We start from the raw sequence: 14375 nt of genomic DNA, 5'->3' as shown, positions 1-14375 counted from the left end.
ATATGAAATATCCATTTTAGGAAGAGGAAACAGTTTTATGAAGATTAGTAAGGAGCGTCTAATCTGATCTGCAAGGTCAATATTCTTAACCATGAAATCGAGGAAAATTGCCAGTAATTCTGACAGCCTTTTAAACCAGTTTAACTCCTAGAAATCTCGCGATATTACTCAAACTACTACTCCCAACATGCAAAGCGGCTCCTGTCCGTCAGGCCCTTCCCTTGGGTCTGAATGGCCCCAGCATGCCTCGGGGCGCGAGAGGCACCCTGGGAGAGGTAGTTCTCCTGGGTGTCTACCGGTGTTGCCAGCGCGGCAGTGGCGGCTCTTTCGGCTCTATCCGGCGGGTCCTGTGAGGGCGTGCTGAGGTGGCCAAAGGGCGTGAAACTGAAAGAGGGTGAGTCAGGCACTGTCTAAGCGATAAATCGAGGGAGCTCCGCGGTGTAGGGCTGACTTCACTAAGTGCGGCCCGTGCCGCAGTCTCTTCTGGGGCCCGGCAAATAACGTCAGCGAGAGGAGGGTGAGGAGGAGCCAGAGCCCGCTGGCTGCGATCGTTCTCGCCCTCAGTACGCCGCCATCTCCACCATGCAGTCCCGGGAGGAAGCCCCGCGCTCTCGCCGCCTCGCTAGCCCCCGCGGCGGGAGACGGCCCAAGAGGATTTCCAAACCCTCGGTTTCGGCATTTTTCACCGGCCCAGAGGAGCTGAAGGACTCGGCCCATTCAGCAGCTCTGCTGGCACAGCTCAAGTCTTTCTACGACGCGCGTCTGCTATGCGACGTAACCATCGAGGTGGTGACACCTGGTAGTGGGCCTGGCACGGGTCGCCTTTTCTCCTGCAACCGCAACGTCTTGGCCGCCGCGTGCCCATACTTCAAGAGTATGTTCACGGGCGGCATGTACGAGAGCCAGCAGGCGAGTGTGACCATGCACGATGTGGACGCCGAGTCCTTCGAGGTGTTGGTTGACTACTGCTACACGGGCCGCGTGGCGCTGAGCGAGGCCAACGTGCAGCGCCTCTATGCGGCCTCTGACATGCTTCAGCTCGAGTATGTGCGGGAAGCCTGCGCCTCCTTCTTAGCCCGTCGCCTCGACCTGACCAATTGCACCGCCATCCTGAAGTTCGCAGACGCCTTCGACCATCACAAGTTGCGGTCTCAGGCCCAGTCCTTTATAGCTCACAACTTCAAGCAGCTCAGTAGAATGGGTTCAAATCGGGAGGAGACTCTGGCAGATCTGACCCTGGCCCAGCTGCTGGCTGTCCTGCGCTTGGATAGTCTGGACATAGAGAGTGAGCGGACTGTGTGCCATGTGGCTGTTCAGTGGCTGGAGGCTGCTCCCAAAGAGCGTGGTCCCAGCGCTGCAGAAGTTTTCAAGTGTGTCCGTTGGACACACTTCACTGAAAAGGATCAGGACTACCTGGAAGGGCTGCTGACCAAGCCCATTGTGAAGAAGCATTGTCTGGACGTTATTGAAGGGGCCCTACAAATGCGCTATGGTGATACGATGTACAAGACTGTGGTGCCCACACCAAACAGCAGCACCGGCTCTATTGTATCTTCAGCAGAAAATCCACCCCAGAGGATGGGTATGTGTGCCAAGGAGATGGTGATTTTCTTTGGACACCCCAGAGATCCTTTTCTCTGCTATGACCCATACTCAGGGGACATTTACACAATGCCTTCACCTTTGACCAGCCTGGCTCACACTAAGACCATCACCTCCTCAGCTGTCTGTGTCTCTCCAGACCATGACATCTATCTAGCTGCCCAGCCCAGGAAAGACCTCTGGGTATATAAACCGGCCCAGAATAGTTGGCAGCAACTTGCAGACCGCTTGCTGTGTCGTGAGGGCATGGATGTGGCATACCTCAATGGCTACATTTACATTTTGGGTGGACGAGATCCTGTTACTGGTGTTAAATTGAAGGAAGTGGAATGCTATAGTGTTCAGAGGAACCAGTGGGCTCTGGTGGCTCCTGTACCCCATTCCTTCTATTCCTTTGAACTAATAGTGGTTCAGAACTATCTTTATGCTGTAAATAGTAAACGCATGCTCTGCTATGATCCTAGCCACAATATGTGGCTGAACTGTGCTTCTCTTAAACGTAGTGACTTTCAGGAAGCCTGTGTCTTCAATGATGAGATCTATTGTATCTGTGACATCCCGGTCATGAAGGTCTACAACCCAGCCAGGGGAGAATGGAGGCGTATTAGTAATATTCCCTTGGACTCAGAGACCCACAACTATCAGATTGTCAATCATGGCCAAAAATTGCTGCTCATCACCTCGACCACTCCACAGTGGAAAAAGAACAGGGTGACTGTGTATGAATATGATACCAGAGAAGACCAGTGGATTAACATCGGTACCATGTTAGGCCTCTTGCAGTTTGACTCTGGGTTTATTTGCCTCTGTGCTCGTGTGTATCCTTCCTGCCTTGAACCTGGTCAGAGTTTCATCACTGAGGAAGATGATGCACGGAGTGAGTCTAGTACTGAGTGGGACTTAGATGGATTTAGTGAGCTGGACTCTGAGTCAGGAAGCTCAAGTTCTTTTTCTGATGATGAAGTCTGGGTGCAAGTAGCGCCTCAGCGAAATGCACAGGATCAGCAGGGTTCATTGTAAATAATACTAAGGCGTTTCTACTGCTCTGGAATGTATCTTAAAAAGAGCCTTCTTTTTCCTAAAAAAAAAAAAAAATTTGAGTAAGACCACAGATTTGGTTTAGAAAGGGTAATATTTTGAAATACTAACTTAAAGTTACAAAATTTAAACAGTTCATGAAATCAGCCTATTTAATAATTTACCGTGCTAAAAGTCCAAAATTAAAATAGTAAAAGTTCTATGAAAAAACTAAACTCTATAATCGATTAAAATGCTTGGAGATTTTTTTCATTGTTAAAGTACCAGTGGATTATTTTGATTAATTAGCATGTTTATAATTTAATTATCCTAGTTTAGTCCGTTCATTTTAAAATTCTGTTCAGTGGTGCAAGCAAAGTAACTTTTTATTTGAATTTTTATAATAGAAAACTTACTGGACTACGAATTGCTAGGTAGGGTTTTGAAGGTATGTATTTTCCTTCACAATAATGAAAGCAGTAGATTTCCAAAATTTTAAACTAGTTGTTTTTTTAAAAATGTATATTTAAGTTAAACATAATTTGTTAAGTTTTTGTTTGGCTCTCCTCCCCTTTGCAGAGAAAAAAAAAAGTGGATATGTGCGTTAAGATTATTGAATAGTGATTTCATTTTGATAATGTACAGAATGGCCTTACTAGCTCATGGAAGATTTTTAAAAAATCAGGATTTCACTGTTTGAAAGAAATTCCAGTTTTAATTTGGAATATAAAATGTGCATTTGCTAAATGATCTCTATTTTCTATCTTAAAAAAAAGCCATTCTGATAATGTCACCAATCATTTAAAAACCCTTCTAAACCAAAAAAAAAAAAAAAAAAGGAACAAGTTTTATAGGTTCATATTTTTGATCTATACCTGATAGATGTTTTATTGAATCAGAGTAATGATCCTTTTTTTCATTGGACATATTGGGTAAGGTAAATTTTTATCAATTGGTCACGCCTTGACTAAAAGCTTTGCTTTCCTAAAACCTTTTGACTATAGTTTTGGTGCTCATCTTAGAGGACTCTTGATTAGAATGTGGTTTGTTCTTTACTGTTTTTGTGAGGTACTACGGGATTTTGAAAATATGTATAAGCTAAAAACAGTATTTTATTGAGATCAGTAGTCATTGTGTCTATCAACTATGAAATCAAGTGCCAGCAAAAAACCTTAAAACTTTAAGCTGTGTATAGCATTGAAATATTCTGTCAGTTTTGGAAGTCCCTGTAAATGTTCTTAATTATCAGCTTTAAGGTATTTTTGTATTAAAAGTTGACAGTTAAAGAACATAAGTGAATGATGGCATTTGGGGCCAACTGTGAAAGTATGTTTCCTCTAAAATATTTCCCTAAGAAGTGGTATACATGGTTATTTTATTATGGCATTTGTATCTGTTCCGTGTTTTTATGTGAATCATGGTCCAGTGTTTTTTGGCGGGGGTTGGGGGGGAGGAGTCACCATAATGTAAGGGAAAGTCCAGAATAGAGACTAAATTGCACAAAACTGACATTGTTAGGTACAGGAAAATACAGGTGCTTACCTTTTGAAGGCTTGTAATACATATGGTTGGCCTGATACATATACATGATAAATGGCCAGATGCTTATAGTGTATTAATTTTTCTATTCCCATTTAGAATGATCTTCCTGAATCTTTTTCTTTTTTGATAACACGCTAATCCCTCGTGTATGATTGTTCTCTAGTGACAGAATGCTATCATTTCTTTCACTCTGGCAGAGTACAGAGGAGTGTGCTCTGGTATGGGGAACTGAATTTTTTAATGAAATGTCAGAGGACAAAAAAAAGAGGGAGAGAGAGAAAAAGATAAGGAAAAACAATGTTTTCTTAGCCATTCTGATTGGCCTTTAGAAGAATCTACAGGACGTTCCTGTTTAACATTACTTTTAGTGAAATGATATGCTTGCCCTATCGATGTGTTCTTTCAAAAGGGCAAACATGCTTTAGTGGCCTAAAACTAAATTTTGTCCCATTTGATATCAGGATGTTATAAGCACTGCTTTTAACATAGCTATTTCTCGATAGTGTAATTTTCTTGGCCAACTTTTTCATCAGTAATTTCTTGTTGATAGCTTTTTGTTTTATAAAGTTGAAATATAAGACAATGCTTATCTCAACCAGATCATCCATCTGCAGAATTAAGGTATGCAGCTAATTTATGAAAGACAAATTCTCCCATTTGTCATTTTCAGCCTTTGAGTTAAAGCCAAAAGTAAATAGTAGTAATATCTTCATTTACCATGAGGTTTTTCTTGGGAAGCATTTTGTTTTTACAGTTTTCATAATTTACGTTTTTGTGAATTGGAGTAGATGTTAACCATTATTTTATAGGTAAGAGATTTGTATGTGGTTAGTTGCAAATAAAATTGGCACTAGAACCCAGGCCTCCTGACTTCTTAATTCAGTGTTTCTGCTTAGTCAGTGAATGACACAACTAGGTAGTGTTGAAATTCCTAATTGACAGGAAAGCACCCTTGTCTCAGTTTTCCAGTTAATCACATCTTTTAGCAAATGCTCAATATGGCTTACAGGACTACTATTTGTAAGATTTAAAATGACCATTACTGTCTTTTATATATATGTGCCTATATTCTAAAAAGCTCAGAGAACGCAAATTATTTCAGATACCCGAAATTCAAAGGATAAATGGCATCGGTGTTTCCAAAAGGATAAAATAAAAGAGCAATTTAGCAATTAACTTTTTAAAATTTGCATCTAGTGTGAGGGCCTCTGGTGTCCCTTGGTTTGAGGCGGGGGCATAGCCTTCGTCTTCACATGACCTTTTCTCTTTACAAGGACTCTAGTCATTGGATTTAGGGCCTGCCCTAAATCCAGAATGATTTCATCTCGAGATTCTTAACTGATTATATCTCCAAAGACCCTGTTCTCAAATAAGGGCACATTCTGAGGTTCTGGGTGGACATGAATTTTGGGAGGACACTAACAGACTCCAAGTTCCCTTCTATTTCCTTTAGTTCAACAGCGTTTTTTCTGTTTTCATACCTGGATTGTATTGAGAATCTGACAAAGCTTTTGATCCATACCTCCAGAAAAAGGCACATGTTCGTATTTTCATAATTTCAAATGGTGTCATGGCACTTCTGAAGTTCATCCACATACCCAGGAAAAGAACACCTGTGACACAGTCCCAAGAACATGTCTATAAAAGGAATTAGCATTTTTTCATAAGGCACATAGCTCAAATGTTGTCAAGGGTAGAGTACATAATGTTATGCCATTCCTAAAACTGAGATAAAGATACACATACGTACATTCACCATCTGAAAGGGATGTGAAAATGCCTACCTCAGAAGAAAGGCCAAGTTGACATTTTATTTCTGAAACTTAAACTTCCTCATGGTGATTAACATGAGAATATTTTAAATAACTTGAATGATCTAAAGGAGTCAATTGAATGAGCTAATGTATATGAAAACTTTGAAAAATTAAGCATTATATAAATAAAAGTGATATATCCAAGAATGCTGTGTACATATCAAGTCATAAAGCAAAATACGTTTCACATCGCTGACACAGCTATTTATTAGAAATATGTCTAAGCAGCCAAAGTTTTTTATCTCATAATGAACAGGTAGACAGGTGGTTGGAAAAGAATATCTATCCACAAGGAACGTATTTAAAATATTGTCAATAAAAACAGTCAATTTGCTATTCACGCTCTTTAAACCAGGATCCTTTGCCTGATATTGTGCTGAAGTGGGAAAATACAATGAGATGTAAAACTAAGTATTCATTTGTGTTTGTTTGATTTAACGTTCATAAATTGGAAATGTAAAAAGGTGGAACCCTATGTTTGTCCTCTAAAAGAAAATTTACTGGTCTTTGAAATCCAAAAGTCTGATTATCATTGAATGAGACATGTACATTCTGCTTTGAGTTTGAACTCTTGGAATCATTTTATGTTGCTGACTTTTTAGGTGCTTTACTTGCCTCTGTCCTCTCATCAAGTGTCTTTCCTATATCTGCTTAAAATCTTCAACACCCTTTTTGTCATTCCAACTAACATTAAAAGAACATTTAAATATGATAAACAGGAAAGTATTAGGAGGCAAGATTATAGAAAATGTGGCTTTAGCTAGCAACCCCAAGAGAATTCATTGGTAAGCTATTTTAGAATTGAAAAGAGGGCTAAATATATACAGACCGTTTTTTAATGGCAAAAAAATCATAAAGGTTCGTTCACAGAAGCTGGCAAACCTTCTGGTATGGAAGAGGACTAAAGAAGCGGTAGGTTTCGTGCAGAATGGAGAAGGGCGCCCTTTCTTGGACTTCGGACTGTTTTGTCACCTGGATCTATTTCATCACCTTCCATTTTTCACATCTCTAACCTTGTGGACTCAACGCGGTCCAAGGCAGAGTGTGAATAGGAAACACGCTACTGCATACCATTCCTTCCATATCAGAGCTATTTTCTCCTAAAACAGCCTAGTTAATGGGGAAGGGGGTCACCTTTCTCCAGTGGAGTAAACCTTTTACATTCTCACCTACAAGGCAATTTTAGCTTCTTAGAACCACCATATCTCTATCGGGAATTTCTTTTAGGGCAAACAATTCCTTAATTCTGGGAAAACTAGCAAACAAGACTTTATGTAAATGAAAGGCAACATCTTCCAAAATGGATATGTTTGCGCTCTAAAGAGAGAGAAGAACCAGGATGCTCAGCTGCAAACAACAGAATCTTAGATCAACTTAAGGAAAAAAATTTTTTTTTTGCTTACTGTATCTGAAAAACACACAATGTTTCTCATTTCACGCACCATGTGATCCAGAGCCTGAATGTCCTCAGAGCTTTCTTTGTACAGAGATGATATCATGGAGCAATAGCATTCTCTCACTTTATGTATTAGATATGATCTAGGTGTGGTTATATGTACAGGGACCCACTAGTTGTTTAAGTAAGGTACAAGTTTCTCTCTCATATGAAGTCCAATCTGGTATGTCAGCCCTGATCTAGAAAGTCATCTGAGACCCAGGCTTTACTATTTTTGTGTTTTGCTATTTTTAGGGTATTGCCCTAGCTCACATGGTCTAAGCTGGTTCATCATCATGCCCATATTCCAGCTATTACGAAGAGAGAAAGGGGAAGGGTAGGGCATGACCCTGTAAGGGAAGTTGTGTATATCATTCCTGGTCACATAACATTGTCAGATCTTAACCACACGACCACACCTAGCTGCAAGGGTGGTTGGGAGTGGTAGTCTTTATTTTGTATCACCATATATCCAGTTAAAATTCAGTGGTTCCTTCTAGTAGAATGGAGTCTCTTAGTGGTGCAAGTGGTTAACATGCTTGGCTGCTAACCAAAAGGTGGAGGTTCAAGTCCCCAGAGGCACCTTGGAAGAAAGGCCTGGTGATCTACTTCCAAAAAATCAGCCATTGAAAACCCCATAGAGCATAGTTCTACTCTGACACACATGGGGTTGCCATGAGTTGGAATTGACTAGACAGCAATTTTTTTTTCTTGTAGAATGAAGAAGACATGTCACTAAATTTTAAATAGCAATCTGACACACCATCTCTCAAGTTAAATTTTATGAAATGGCGGGCAGAATGATTGCCAGAACTCCCAAGACCCACATCTTACCAGCTTAGAAACCCCAGTGAAAAGAGGCAGTATTTTATAATATCTCTGGGAGGGAGATAAGATCAATAAAGTGTCTGACTCTATGGAGACAACAGGGTTCCAAAGGTGGGCATATTCAGGATACAGCATGTAATTTAATGTGTCTTGATCCTAGGATATGAGGAGAAGCTTGGGGTGGGCAAAGCTGGAAAATTGGTAGGCATCAGATCTTGAAGGCCTTGTGTGCCATGCCAAAGTGTGTGAACTATTTACATACAGCATGAAGTCACTGAGAATTTTTAAGTGGCGATTCGACATGACTGAGTTTATGTCTTATTGAGATCCCTCTGCTGGATATATTCACAGTACAAGATGGTGGGGGCAAGGAGAACAGTTAAAGTTCTAGTCCACATGGCCACGCCTAGCTGCAAGGGTGGCTGGGTAAAATAGCCTCCAGACAGTGACAGATGATGTGGACTTCAAGAGAGGCAGCAGTTGGGGGCTCGATAAGGAAGGAATAGATACAAAGGGAGGTTAAAGAGATTGATCTGGACCTCTAATTGTATGTTTGGGGTGTGAGTGAGCTCTGGGGAGTATAAGAAAGGAAGGAATGTAGGCTGGTTCCCAAGTTTCTTGCTTGGGTGTTGCATTAGTTAGGATATAGGCCAAGCTTCTATACCAAAGAAACCCAAAATACGATAACATAGAGACTTGTTTCTCTGCATTCAGTCCAGAAGGAGCAGTCAAGTGTTGGCAGGATGGTTCTGCCCTATGAGATCATTCATGGCCCAGTTTCCTTCATCTTTTTTCCCCCAAGCCCTATTAAGTTGTCATCCTCGTGGGCAAAGCAAGTTCACCAGAATTGTATCTCTATTTCAGCCTTAAGAAAAAGGGAAAGAGAGGAAATGGAGGGCAAAAAGTTCTATTTTAAAGGGCTTTTGTATCACTTCTGCTTGAATTCTATTAGTGAGAATGTAATATTACCACATACGGTTTCAAGGTAGACTGGGAAATACTGTCACTAGCTTTAGTTTGGCTAAAATTCAGGGGATTCTATTGCTAAGTAGACTAATAAAGTAATATATTTTAGTATAGACATATTTAGACACCCTGTACTCAGATACAGGCATTTCACAACACCATGCGAGTGCCATTGCTATGACAGTCATTTCAAATCTCCCTGTAAACTTTTCCCCACAAAAAATTCACAGCCAACATTTACATTTCATATCATGCTGAATAATGATTTTCTACAAACAACTGTAACCCTCAGCACCTTTAACACACACACACATACACGCACACACACAAACATACACACGAATACTCCTTGCATCCTCTGCCATTAAGTCCTATCAGCCCAGCTATTTCCCACCTCATTCCAGAAGTGGCAGAAATTAAGCCTCCAAAGTCCCGGATCCTCTCCCTAAAACCCCTAAACTCTTCTCTAATTCCCTCTCCTTCTCCTCTGGGAACCTACCAGCTTTGCTCACTCATCCTATCCCGCCAGAAGGTTTCACTGTTACTAAAAGGAAGAAGGGAATGGACTGGAGCAATTAGTAGTCTAACTTTTTTAACAAGTGACTAGGTGGATAGTGCTGTTGTTCACTGCACTGGGGGCTATGAGAGGCAGAGTAGATTTGGGGACTCAACATCACAGCCCCTTGTCCCACCTCTGATGTCAGCTGCAGCTGTGATGGACACTCTCCAAACATGCTAACAGGCCACCTGCTTGGCTTTTGGCCTCAGGACTTTCTCTGAAGGTGTAGTTGCTCTCTTGGGCAATGCTTCTGCAACCACAGCCCAGGAGTTTAGGGGGAAGTTAATGTCGCCAGTTCATGCTTAAGCAATAGAGCGTGGGAGGTGGTGGATAAGTGCATCAGTGTTCCAACCTTCAAAGGGAACAATTCTGAAATACATTCTATATGGATCCTCAGAGGATCCCCTGCTGGATTGAACCTCAGTTTCCCACGGCGGTAATCAACTCACTAACACAACCAAACCCGTTGCTGTGGCATCATTCCAACTCATAGAGACCCTATAGGACAGAGCAGAATTGCCCCATAGGGTTTCCAAGGAGCAGCTGGTGGATTCAAACCGCTAACATTTTGCCCAGGAGCCGAGCTCTTAATCACTATGCCATATCACTCTCAGGGTGTGGTAAACCATGTCACATTACAGAAATTTAATTTGGCAGGCAGAAGGTGATTGGTGGAATTTTGCTAAGAATTTTAAGCTGAACAATTGTTTGGGGGCAGAAGCCTGGTAGGAATGGATTAGAGTAAATGGGATGAAGCTTTGGTTAGCCACATGCCAAATATGGGCTCGACCACCTCTAAAAGTCACAGGCAAATTCAAGCTCCACAGCCCTTCTTGAGACATGATAACAAAAAGAAACCTCATATTCTTATAAAGAAATATCTTGCCATAAACATTGACCTCAATCTAATTAAGTCATTAGAACTAACATCCACTTTACAGGGAACACAGTGGCTAGAAGGATGAATTAAAAACACTATGAAGAAGCAGTTAGTCAAATCCAGAATGTTGGACATCCACAAGATAATTGGCACAGTTTCAACGGTAATTTAACTTCCCTAACATGGTTTTTTTTAACATGGTGAGATATGAGAAAGTGGCAACAGCAAGCACGGGTTGTTCTCCACAAGGGAGGGAGAGAAGATCTAGGTTTTGTCTTTTAGTTTTGTTGTTGCTGTTATTTTATGGTTAGAGTCTTGAACACTTTACTAGGCTTCAGGCAAGAAGCCACTAGAAAGAATAATGAGACAGGTCTGGACCTAGAACAAACTCAGGGAAAGGGAGGGATAGACCATGGGCACAAGAGGCAGAATTATACTGGGATGGGAGCCAGAATCTCTGTTCTTCCAAAATTGGAGGAAGAAGGAGAGAATAACGTAGAGGGAGATGAGTTACTAGGTATGACTTTAAACTTGTGGTAGTTTATACCTCTAACCTTAATTCTCTCTTGGAATTAGGAGACAAGGTTTTCTGCTGAAAGAAATGGAGCAGTGTGGGGAAGAGGGCTTGAGAAGGTGACCTGCTAACTGGTGAGCATCATGAGAGCAGAGGTGATAAAGTCTCCTTCATCTTTGTATCTCTCATAATGCCAATCAAAATGCCTTGAACAGTTGCAAAAACATTTAAGACTGGATACACACAGAAACCAATGTTCACTGGTGGTTACAAGGGATGAGTGGGTGGAGGAGAACAGAAATCACTCTCTAAATAGTAAAAAAAAAAAAGTAGACACCTGTTATTTTTTGGTGGTGGCAAAGGTAACAACGAATGTGGGTGAGGTGTGCACAGCTTGATCAAGGTAAATGATGTCACTAAGACATACGCAAGAAAAAATGACACTTTTTTTTTAAAGGAAGGTTTACAAAACAAACTAGCTTCTCATTAAACAGTTAGTACACATATTGCTTTGTGACATTGGTTACCAACACCATGACATGTGAACACTCTCCCTTCTTGACCTTGGGTTTTCTATTACCAGCTTTCCTGTCCCCTGCTGACTTCTAGTCCTTGCTGCTGGCCCAGTGTCCCCTTTAGTCTCATTTTGTTTTATGGGCCTGTCTAATCTTTGGATGAAGGGTGAACTTCAGGAGTTAACTTCATTACTGAGCTAAAAGGGTGCGTGGAGGCCATACTCTCAGGGTTTTCTCCAGTCTCTGTCAGGCCAGTAGGGTCTGGTCTTTTTTTGTGAGTTAGAATTTTGTTCTACATTTTTTTCCAGCTCTGCCTGGTACCCTTTGTTGTGATCCCTGTCAGAGAAGTTGGTGTTGGTAGTCAGGCACCATTTAGTTGTACTGGACTCAGTTTCTGGTGGAGGCTGTGGTAGTTCTGGTCCATTAGTCCTTTGGACTAATCTTGCCTGTCTTTAGTTTTTTTCATTCTCCCTTCCTCCAGATGAGATGAGACCAGTGGAGTATCTTAGATGGCTGCTCACAGGCTTTTAAGACCCCAGATGCTACTCACCAAAGCAGGATGTAGAACATTTCCTTTATAAACTCTGTTATGCCAATTGAGTTAGATGTTTCCTGAGACCATGGACCCATAGCCCTCAGCCCAGCAATTGGGTCCCTCAGGGAGTTTGGATGTGTCTGTGGAGTTTCCATGACCTTGCCTTTTACAAGTTGTGCGGGCTTCCCCAGTATTGTATACTGTCTTACCCTTCACCGAAGTTTCCACATATCTATTAAGTGTTTTTCCATCCCCACCCCTCCCCTCCCTCATAACCATCAAACATTGTTTCTTTTCGTGTGTAAGCCTTTTCACGACCTTTTATAGTAGTGGTCTCATACAGTATTTGTCCTTTTGTGATTGACGGATTTCACTCAGCATAAGACCCGCCAGATTCATTCATGTTGTGAGATGCCTCGCAGATTCATCATTGTTCTTTATTGTTGCATAGTACTCTGTTGTGTGTATGTACCATAGTTTGTTTATCCATTTATCTGTTGATGGGCATCTAGGTTGTTTCCATCTTTTTGCTATTATGAACAATGCTGCAATGACCATGGTGTGCACATGTCTATTCGTGTGATGGCTCTTATTTCTCTAGGATATATTCATAGGAGTGGATTGCAGGATCATATGGTATTTCTCTTTCTAGCTTTCCAAGGAAGTGCCATATCATTTTCCAAAATGGTTGTATCATTTTGCATTCCAACCAGCAGTGCATAAGAGTTCCAATCTCCCAGCAGCCTCACCAACATTTGTTATTTTCTGTTTTTTGATTCCTGCCAGTAATGCTGGGGTGAGATGGTATCTCAGTGTGGTTTTGATTTGCATTTCTCTAATGGGTAGCGATCAAGAGCATTTCCTCATGTGTGTTAGCCATTTGAATGTCTTCTTTGGTGAAGTGTTTGTTCATTTCCTTTGCCCATTTTTTAATTGGATTATTTGTCTTTTTGTTGTAGAGGTGTTGGATTTTCCTGTAGATTTCAGAGATTAGAACTTTGTCGGGTTTGTCATAGCCATAATTATTTTCCCAGTCTGTAGGTTCTCTTTTTACTCTTTTGATGAAGTCTTTTGATGCGCATGTTTAATTTTTAGAAAATCCCAGTAATCTAGCTTATCTTCTGGAGTTTGTGTGTTGTTGGTTGTGGTTTGTATACTGTTAATGCCATGTATTAGGGCCTTTAGTGTTGATCCTATCTTTTCTTCTATGATCTTTATAATTTTTGGTTTTATGCTTAGGTCTTTGATCCGTTTTGAATTAGTTTTTGTGTATGGTGTGAGGTATGGGTCCTGTTTCATTTTTTTACAGATGGACATCTAGTTTTGCCAGCACCATTTGTTAAAAAGACTGACTTTTCACCCTATGATGGACTTTGGACCCTTGAGAAGATCAGGTGACTGTAGGTGGATGGATTTACATCTGGGTTCTCAATTCTGTTCCATTGGTCAATGTGGTTGTCATTGTACCAGTGCCAAGCTGTATTGACTACTGTAGTTGTATAGTAGGTTCTGAGGTCAGGTAGTGGAAGTCCTCCTACTTTATTTTTCTTCTTCAGTAGTGCTTTACTTATCCAGGGCCCTTTCCCTTTCCATATAAAGTTAATGATTCGTTTTTCCATCTCTTTAAAGAATGTTGTTGGTATTTGGGCTGGGATTGCATTGCATTTGTAGATTGCTTGGGTAGAATTGTCATTTTCACAATGTTAAGTCTACCTATCCATGAGCATGGTATGTTTTTCCATTTATGTACATCTCTTTTGGTTTCTTGCAGTAGTGTTTTGTAATTTTTTTTGTGCAGGTCTTTTACATCCCTGGTTAGATTTATTCCTAAGTATTATTTATTTATTTTTTTTTAGGGGCTATTATAAATGGTATTGTTTTCCTGATTTCCTTTTCATCATTCTCTTTATCAGTGTATAGGAATCCAACTGATTTTTGTATGTTTATCTTGTATCGTGCTACTCCACTGAATCTTTCTATTCCAGTCATTCCAGGAGTTTTCTCATGGAGTCTTTTGGGTTTTCTATGTATGGTATCATATTATCCGCAAACAGGGACAGTTTTACTTCTTCCTTACCAATTTGGATGCCTTTCTTTTTCTTGCCTTGTTGCTCTAGCTAGGACTTACAGCACAATGTTAAATAGGAGTGGTGATAAAGGGCACCCTT

At 40.9% G+C, this 14375-nt stretch overlaps 1 protein-coding gene across 1 annotated transcript; it reads left to right on the top strand.

Moving 5' to 3' along the window:
• Positions 1–264: 264 nt before the first annotated feature.
• Positions 265–5021, top strand: KBTBD7 (kelch repeat and BTB domain containing 7). Its single transcript, XM_003412599.4, has one exon. The coding sequence runs from the start codon at positions 583–585 to the stop codon at positions 2620–2622; it is 2040 nt and encodes a 679-aa protein (XP_003412647.1). The 5' UTR covers positions 265–582; the 3' UTR covers positions 2623–5021.
• Positions 5022–14375: the final 9354 nt, after the last annotated feature.

The sequence above is a fragment of the Loxodonta africana genome, chromosome 17 (genome assembly GCF_030014295.1).
Source record: "Loxodonta africana isolate mLoxAfr1 chromosome 17, mLoxAfr1.hap2, whole genome shotgun sequence".
Classification (NCBI taxonomy): Eukaryota; Metazoa; Chordata; class Mammalia; order Proboscidea; family Elephantidae; genus Loxodonta; species Loxodonta africana.
This window is presented reverse-complemented; position numbering and strand designations above follow the sequence as displayed.